Source organism: Pipistrellus hanaki (genome assembly GCF_964339955.1).
Source record: "Pipistrellus hanaki genome assembly, chromosome: 7".
NCBI classification, from domain to species: domain Eukaryota; kingdom Metazoa; phylum Chordata; class Mammalia; order Chiroptera; family Vespertilionidae; genus Pipistrellus; species Pipistrellus hanaki.
Genome location: NC_140509.1, coordinates 37,504,996 through 37,514,019, shown reverse-complemented (window position 1 = coordinate 37,514,019; position 9,024 = coordinate 37,504,996). Strand labels below are relative to the sequence as shown.

At 47.3% G+C, this 9,024-nt stretch overlaps 1 protein-coding gene across 3 annotated transcripts; it reads right to left on the bottom strand.

Moving 5' to 3' along the window:
- Nucleotides 1–2,856: 2,856 nt before the first annotated feature.
- On the bottom strand, nt 2,857–6,972 carry TPBG (trophoblast glycoprotein). 3 transcript variants are annotated; one of them, XM_084890090.1, is made up of 2 exons: nt 6,663–6,972; nt 2,857–5,536 (listed from the first exon to the last, which is right to left on the bottom strand). In XM_084890090.1, exon 2 carries the CDS (start codon nt 5,179–5,181, stop codon nt 3,904–3,906), a length of 1,278 nt encoding a protein of 425 aa, XP_084746216.1. In that variant the 5' UTR covers nt 5,182–5,536; nt 6,663–6,972; the 3' UTR covers nt 2,857–3,903. The 3 variants fall into 3 exon arrangements, with proteins under 3 accessions (XP_084746216.1, XP_084746215.1, XP_084746217.1); XM_084890089.1 differs by lacking the exon at nt 6,663–6,972 and adding an exon at nt 6,290–6,506; XM_084890091.1 differs by lacking the exon at nt 6,663–6,972 and adding an exon at nt 5,701–5,834.
- Nucleotides 6,973–9,024: the final 2,052 nt, after the last annotated feature.

Sequence of the window (9,024 nt, the reverse complement as noted above, 5' to 3'; positions counted from 1 at the left end):
AGCCCTGTATAAATGCTGCAAACTAAAGGGTTATATTGAAAGGGGTGGGGGAGGGGGGTGACTTACAGTTAAGGATCAATAGCTATATTACCCTAAAATCTTGCCACTTTAAGTAGAGATTTATTGGACTTTTTATAGCTTTTAAAATGGATAGATTTATCAAGTGCTTAAATTTTAAAGTACAAGTACCCCCCACTCTTTAAAAGTTTGTGTTAGGCTGCTTCACTTTTAGGAATGACCTGCGTGGGTACTGAATCCCACTAACCAACAGAAACCCAAAAAGGACCTTTGGCTTTTAGATGAATGGTAATTGCTTCTTCACTTTGTAGCACTTCAGCCTAGGAAAAGTTTCATAGGAACATTCTACTTTCAGATAGCAGGGGAAACCTATATTTTTCTAACTTTCTTCAAATGAAGTTTATATAAACAATAAGTAAAGGGTGTTTCCTTTGAAACCTTCATTAAGCTGAGTAATAAAGTGTATTACCAACCAAAACATATCTTAAAAAATAGGTTACTGGTAGTTTTCTAGGAAAAATAATGCATAATGGATCAGTGTTTAAAACAAGTATACTTAGCCTGCCTGGTGTGGCTTAGTGGTTGAGCATCAACCCTCAAACCAAGAGGTCAGGGTTCAATTCCTGGATACTTTCTTTTTTGTTAAAACTCAAGTCTTTATGATTTTATTGTTATGTTTTTTCATTATTATTGATTTTTAGAGAGAAAGAGAGAGGGAGAGAGAAACATCAATATGAGAGCAAAACATGGATTGGCTGCCTCCTGCTCTGACTTGGAATCTAACAGGCAGCCTTTTGGTGCACAGGGATGACACCCAACCACCTGAGCCACACTGGCAAGGGCTAAAGTGATGCTTTTAATTTCATTTTTCCTGAATCTCTTGTACTTATTGGATTTACATAGCACCTATCTTCCAGAGAACTCTGAATGCCTTATAAGGTTATAGACTTAAGAACATTATGACTGTACAATAACAATTGTTTTCAAACAGTAATATTTTTTACCTTAAAAAGGACCTATTGCTATATATTGGAATAGAAAGGAGTGACATGATAAAAAAGAGAGCCATGGCAAACGGGAAATTTCATAGGAAGGAACAAGACAATGAAAAAGAAGAAATCATAACTTCAAAAAGGTTATCCACGGAACAAGTGAAAACTCTGCTTTCTTTTATCACAGATTCTGCTTCAGGGAGTTGATAGAGAGAAAAGCCAGACTAATGAATCTACTGCTTTCTTGGATTTAAGATAAAGCTTGCTTTTTTTTTCTAAAATATGTTTTTATTGATTTTTAGAAATGGAGGGAGAGGGATAGAGATAGAAACATCAATGAGAGGTGAATATCATCGATCGGCTGTCTCCTCAACTGGGAATTGAACCCTGACCTCTTAGTTCCTGGATGGACACTCCACCACTGAGCCAGACTGGCTAGGCAAGGCTCACTTTTTAACTGTTAGGCTATCACAGGATGCAGAAATAATTCTTCTGAATCGAAACTCTATAAATACTACAATTTGGTGTTTTCTACAAATTTTTAGACTTACCAATAAACGTCCATCAGCAGTTTATTCCTAAGATATGTGCTCTTACTACATGTTTTCACTATTTTTGCCCAGCTAATATCTTCATCATTCTTTGGAAGTAAGCTAGTTGGGCAGCTAGCTAGTTTATGAATTCCTGATGAAAAATTAAAAATGTTTAATGGAATTTTAAGTACCATATATATAAACTTAACTCAGGTAATTATAGGATTTCAAGTACAACCATAAATAATGAATTCTATAATATTTCTTAAGATAAACCTTATTAAAGTTAATATAGTTAAAACATCATATTCTAACTATTTAGTCTAATCTACACATTACTGTTTGTTTTTGTTTTTTTTTGCCCTATTTTGAAAACTTCTGAATTTAATTCAAAAAAGGACTAGGCAAAGATTTCTAGAACCCAAAGTAGTATCTAAACCTTTTTCACTTATGAAAATAATATTTCAAAATATAAAACACTGCAGAACAAAATAAAAAAAGAAGGCCCTAAGACATGCTGATGAAAGTTCATTACACTTTAAGTTAAACAATAATGGCTAAATTAAAGTCACTTTATAGAACAGCTTGGAGATTAATGGAATTTATTTCTAATTGGAAAATAACTGTGGAAAATTTTTTGTCTATTTATTGAGAATATCAATTGATTCACTAATTGCTTTATTTACACCTAAATGTGCTTTATTTTTCGCAGAGATGTATATACCAACATAGAGCTTAGCTAAAATCAAAATATCCCCAAATTCTTAAAAACTGAATGGAACACAAGAACCTATGATTATTAGTTGAGACACTTGTTTGTATATGTAGACATTTATCTTGAGTTTTTTCCTCAAATGCATATCCTATCATAACATTGTTTAAAACATATTTAGTAGGATCTCTGGTGAAATTATCCAGGCCACCCGGCGTGTCTCAGTGGTTGAGTGTCAACCTATGAACCAGAAGGTCAGTTTGATTCTTGGTCAGGACATATTTTCGGGTTGTGGGCTTGATCCCATGTGGAGGCAGCCAGTCAATGATTCTCTCTCATTATTAATGTTTCTATTTCTCTCTTCCTCTCCCTTCCTCTCTGAAATCAATAAAAATATATTTTAAAAAATACAGAACAATTATCCAAATATATTTTTAAATATTCTCCAAAAAAATCTAAATTACAATTTACATTATGATCTTAAAAAAAATTATTTTAAAGTCTTTGATTTTAGGATATTCTATCTTTAAAACATTTAATTTCCATACATTTATTTGTATTTGTTTCATATTCTAAACACCCAAATTTCATATGGAGAGGTTTATTAAGTAATTTTGTTCTATCCTAAAGCTTTCTCTGGAAAAAGTCCCAAACTGTAAATTGTTTATTATACAGAACTGTTCCTTCTCACCAACTTTATAATGCTCTGACACAATTGTTTCTGAAATAGCATTAATTTGGGGACCATAAGTCTTTTCACATGAATATTCAAATTCTCTATTTAAATCTTGAAAGGATCCACCATCTCAAAATTATCTCCAAAATTTACTTATGTAAGATATTGCTCCAGTTTCATTCTCAGCTATGACACCTTAATTATCACTGGAACCAAGACCACTCAGTAACCCTGTCCCTAATCCTTTATTTCAAATAGCAAACTTGAACACAACTGTAATTCTTTTAAGAATCTTTATTGAATTTTTTAAACAATTTAGCCTGTTGGATCTCGATGCAGCTTATAAAACAACTTGCATATAGTTTCATATAAACTGCAATCAAAAAAAGTAATTTACTTTCTCAAAGGAGTTATCTGAAGTTGCAAGTTACTTTTTGTAATATGCAGAACAGTAAAATATAAGCATGCTCTCGGATGCAGGTGCTCCTGTGTACTACGGAGTTACTTTGAAGAGCTTGCTAAGGTCTGCAGGCAGTTTATGGAATGCAATCATTTTCTTCACAATTAAGGTACATGAGAATAAAACTGATACTTATGAATAGAATATTTTTTTTTCTGAAAAAGTTGAGGCAGCTTTTGTTGAATGCTATCTGTATTGGTACACTTGTTACACTCTGTACTAACAGAAACAGACAGCCAGGAGTCCATGTTCATGCTGAAACTTGAGAAGTCCCTCCATACATGTTGAGTTCCAAGAAAGGGAAGAGGGTTAAAGACTATGAGATTGTTCATCATCATCTTACATGAATGGACCACACTGAGACACTTTACTTGACAAGGGAGCAAATCCCCTTCACTGAGTTCAGTCCAGGCCGGTGGTATCTACAGTGGAGGGTGGAGGTGGAGCAAGCCTAGGACAGGATAAAGCTTAATGAAGTCTACGTCTCATGCACAGCTGTCCTCGAACGCTCCTCAGACATCCGAGTTAGAACTGAGATTGGTTAGCCTGGGGTCCGCGTTGATCTCATATCTGTAATGATAACCTTCCATGTGATCCCTGCAGGCATCTCTGATGTTATGCATCCACTTTTTTATCCCCTTGCGGTTCAAATACAAAACCAGTAGGAAAATGGCACCGATCAGGGCTAGCACGATACCGAGGAAGACATAGGAAGTCTGCAGGGACGGAGGGAGGATAGGATCGCAGTCCAGGTCGGAGCTGTTGAGTTCCAGGAGGACCCGGTTCCTCATTTTCTCCGGGAACGCACAGGTGAGCCTGGCTTTTCCCTGCACCACCTCCGTCTCCTTGAGCCAGGCCACCATGTCCCCCATGTGGCAGTCGCAGACCCAGGGGTTGTTGTCCAGGAAGACCCTGACCTGGGGCAGGCCCTGCCACTCTGCCAGCGTGCCGTTGTGCAGGGCCTTGAGGGCATTGTCTTCCAGGTGGAGGCTCTCCAGGTGCGTCAGGTTGCGGAAGGACAGGTAGGTCAGGCTCACCAGCGAGTTGTTGCGCAGGTCTAGGTGCCTGAGGCTGGGCAGCTGGGCCAGGACATCCTGGGGCAGGTAGACCAAGGCGTTGCTGGCCAGCTCCAGCCGGCGGAGCCCGCGCAGCGCCGGGCCGCCGGCTCGCAGGGCGGCCGCCACCATCCCCTCGAAGCTGCGGTTGGCGTGGCGCTCGTCGTCATCGGGGGGCACGATGTGGTTCAGGAACAGCTCCGCCAGGGGCCCGGGGGGCGAGGAGGCGCTGGCGTTGGTGATGCCCGCGAAGGCCGCAGGGCTGAGATCGGCCAGCGGGTTGTGGCTGAGGTCGAGCTGGCGCAGGCTGGGCAGGTGCTCGAAGGCGCGGGCGCGCACCTCCTGCAGGCGGCTGCCGCTGAGGTTGAGCGCGGCCAGTTCGGCCAGCGGCGGGCGGCGGGCGAAGGCGCCGGCGGGCAGCGCGCCCAGCTGGTTGCCCGTGAGGAAGAGGGTGCGCACGTAGGCGGGCAGGTCCGCGGGCACCTCGCTCAGGTTGCGGTTCACGCACTTGACGGTGCGCGCCGCCTCGGAGCACTCGCAGGGCGGGGGGCATTGGCTTGGCAGCGGGGGCTGCGCGGACACCGCCCCTAAGGACCCCGAGGAGGCAGACGAGGTCGCCGAGGAGGGGAGGGACGACGAGGAGACCCAGCCCAGCAGGACCAGCGCCAGCCGCGCCAGCCGCAGCCAAGCGTCCCCGGCGGCCGCGGCGGGGCCACGGGCGCAAGCTCCAGGCATCCCGGCGCGGGGCTCCCCGGAGGGTCTCCCCGGAGCTGGCCTGGGACGGCGCCCGCTTCGAAGGCTCGAAAGCTGGGCCCCCTTGAGGGCGCGGGTTAGCAGGGAGCTTCCGGAGAAAACTTTCCTCTCCCGGGGCGGAGGGGGGGGGCGAAGGGGGTGCGCCGCAGCCGGAGCTTGGCTCAGCGCCCCCTGGCCACGGGCGTCCCCCTCCCGGGGCGATCCCCCCGCCCCAGGCCACTAGCAAGTACGCACGGCGGCTCCGGACGCCCCACTCGAACTCCTCTTCCTGCCGCCGCCCCCCGGGGGCACCGCTCGCCTCTGTGCTCGGCGCCTCACGCCGGATCCGCTGCAGGACCTGGGACCGGCGGGGAGAGAAGCGTGAGGATCCGCACCCGAGTGCAGGAACCGATCTGTCCAAGTCAAGGGGTCCCACCCTATCCCCGGGACCTCCCTCCCAAAGCCTCGGAGCGCCTCTTCTCCCCCCCTCCCCCGAGTCCCCAGTCCCCAGCACATCCTTACGCAGGAGAGGGGCGCGCATCCCAAGACTGGAGCATCAAGACTTCCTCCCGCCCTGGCCCGAGCTATAGATATTTATATCTCCCCGGCCTCCCGCCCTCCTCCTTTCGCCAGCAGACTTGTGCCTCCTGCGTAACTTCTTGCTTAATCCCCAGCGCCTTCCCGACCAAACTTCTCACTCTTCTTACCCCCCTCCCCCCCTCCACCCCTCCGCCTCCACGGACGACCTGCCTTCCGGGTCTCCGCCCCCACGCGGACTTCTCCCAGGCCAGGTTTGGAGGAGAGGCAAGTTTCAGGTTGCAAGAGTCTTTTGATCTCGCTTAGGCCCTCCCTCCCAGGGATAAGGAGGGATAAGCCCCCACCCGCTCTGTCCAGCTGTGTTCTCCCCACCCTGCTCCCCCAGCCCGCGCCTCCGCCAGCCCCCGGGTCCCGGAGAGGGTTCCAGTCTCCTCCAAAGGGGAGGGGAAAGGCCGCGAACAAAGCGGCGGAGAGAGCCGGGACCTGGCGCTCCTCTCGCGCCTGGCGATGGGGAGGAGCGGCGGCGCCGCCTCCCGGTTCTGGCCGGCCGCGCCGCCGGCTCCCGGCTGCTCACCTCGGCGCCTGGCCGCCCGCCGGCTCCGGAGGCAACTCCGCGTCCCGCCGGAGTCCCGGCGACTTCCCGGCTCCGAGCTGCGCGTGCAGACTCCGCTCGCACCCCGGCCCGGGGCCCAGCCTCCGCGGCCGGGAAAAACCAACCCGGGGGGCGGGGGAGGGCCGGGCCGGGGCGGGACCCCGCCTGCCGCGCGGCCGGGCTCCGTAGACCGCGGCTGGGAGATTTAGGAAGAGGGACTGGGCGTGGGACCTGGCTTCGTGCCTCCTCCCGGTGGAAATGAAGGGGGAATATTCGGGGAAACGATGAGGGAATCCCTCTCTCCCCCCCTCTCCGGCATCCTTGGGTGGTTCCTTATTTTGCATACTGTATTTACCTTGGACTGGAACAAAACCGCTAATGAAGCTCGTGGAATTCGCCCAGATTCGGGTACCCTGGGCGGCGAGGAGGTAGGTTCAGGCGCGACGGAGCAGCAGCAGAAAGAAATGAGCTGAGGATGCACAGCGGCCGCAGCTCAGCGCCCAGCAAACTGCAAGGGAGCGTCAGAAAAATCTTCCCGTCAAAGGGATACCTTAGAAGCCAACTTCTGATTTAGGTGTGATGAATGCACCCCGCCCATCCATCCCGCTTGAACGGTTACGGAACTTGTAAAGAGAGAGAGAGCCAACTTTAAGATAGAAGAGGGGGGGGGGGGAGGGATTAATGGAGAGGAGATTCATTCTTGATTCATTAGCTTTTCTCCTCGAAAATTAAAAGCAGAGGGAAGAAAAGGCAGCCAAAGCATCCTAGAAACAAAAGGCAAATAGCAACGTGGTGATTCACCGGGAAAGCGGACCCGCCCCCTCTCACCAGATGTGGCTGCGGTGTGTCAGTGCCAGTCAGTCACTAAAGCTAGGAGAGTTCGCAGGGGGGTGGGGGAGAGGGAGGCCGCCCAGGGAGATCTGAAGCTTGGCCTAAAGCCTGCTGTTGCCCTTGGGGGAGCTGGGCGGAGGAGGGGGCGCAGAGGTTGGAGCTGGAGAAGGGAATAGATTGAATGATTACTTCCTGGGAGGACGTTCTATTGGAGAGGTTTGGCGCCCTGAAAGCCCTGTCCTTGTGCTCTATCAATAACTATCTCCGTTTTCCCAATCAAATAATTTCCATGAAAAGGTGAGAAGGTGCTGGTTAGTTAGTTCAGGTTTCTTCATATTGGAGAGAAAAGTGGGAATTAGAGAAAACAGTTGGGAAATTAAGGTCCGGTAATAAAATGATCAGATAAGGAATGCTGCAGTTTGCACACGTATTGTACTCTCAAGTTCATTCTTGACTACTTTCGTGACAAAGAGATAGTCTGCAGAGCCAATAGCTAAAGTGGCCCAGACAGGAGAGGGTTTGGAGGCTGCAGATATTGGAGCATTGTGTCAGTTTTGTTCGTTTGTGTCCTCATCACGTTTTTCCAAATCCCGTTTTCTTGTTTTGAAAGGTGTCTTGCAACCTGAATATGAAACACTTTGGGGGGAAAAAAAAAAAGAGTCTCAAAAGCTGTAGTCGTGTTCGGTATGCCGTAGTGGGGGTTATGTAAATCAGTACTTGGGTTAAAATTCATAGATCTACGTACACCAAAACAAAGGAGTCCTGTTTACTCTATGATAGATTTCAAAACAAAATTAATTACTTGGGGGGTGGGGGGAGGAACTGAACTAATGCTCTGGCATGATATTCTGTGACAAGAGATAGTCTTAGCCTAAAGATTATCTCAAGAGCAATTTCTCTGTTAAGAATGAGAAGCACTTCACAACTTAGAAAGGTTATATATGTTTTCATCTGGTCCTCCAATCAACTCATCAATATAAATCAGTATTATTATCGTGTTGCTACTGATGGTGTTAACCTGTTCTACAAATGAAAACTCTGGAACCTTGAGTATTAACTGTCTTTTACTTGCCAAACCCTATGCCGATCGCTTTATAGAAATTATATGATTGACTCTGCACATCAGTTCTCAGGGAGGCCCTCTCCCTCCAGTTTTACACCCGAGAAAATTGAGGCAAAAAAGTAAATAACATAGTGTAGTTTCCCCCTATCTGCTGGGGATGCATGCCAAGCAGGTGAATGCCCGAAACCGAGGATAATACCGAACCCCTCATTGTATTGTTTATACATGATAAGGTTTAATTTACAAATCAGGCACAAAAAGTGATCAATAATAATAGAACAATTATAAAACTATACTGTAATAAGATTTATGTGAATGTGGTCTCTCTCAAAATATGTTATGGTACTATACGCACCTTTTCACTCAAAGGAAGCACTCCACAGCTCCTCTTCGGCACATCTGCTTTGCCAGCCTTGCTACTGTTGCACGTTAGGGCCATTCTGAAATAAAATAAGAGCTGGCTGAGCACAAGCACTACCATATCTTGACAAGGATCTGAAAACCAAGATGGCTACTAAGTGACTAAGGGGCGGGGAACGTAGGGCGCATTGACAAAGGGATGGTTCTTGGCAGGATGGTGTGAGATTTTTATCATTCTGAACAGGCGCACGATTTAAAACTTATGAATTATTTGTCTCTGGAATTTTCTATTTAGTATTTTCCGACCTGGGTTGCCATGAGTAACTGGAACCTTGGAAAGGGAAACTGTAGATAAGGGGGTGACTACTGTAACTTTTTCCAGTGGATGCTGGAGGTGGGGACCGGGCCCAGATTTGCCTGCCTTTCGTGTACATCCCACATTCCACGTCCAGGCAAGGCGGAG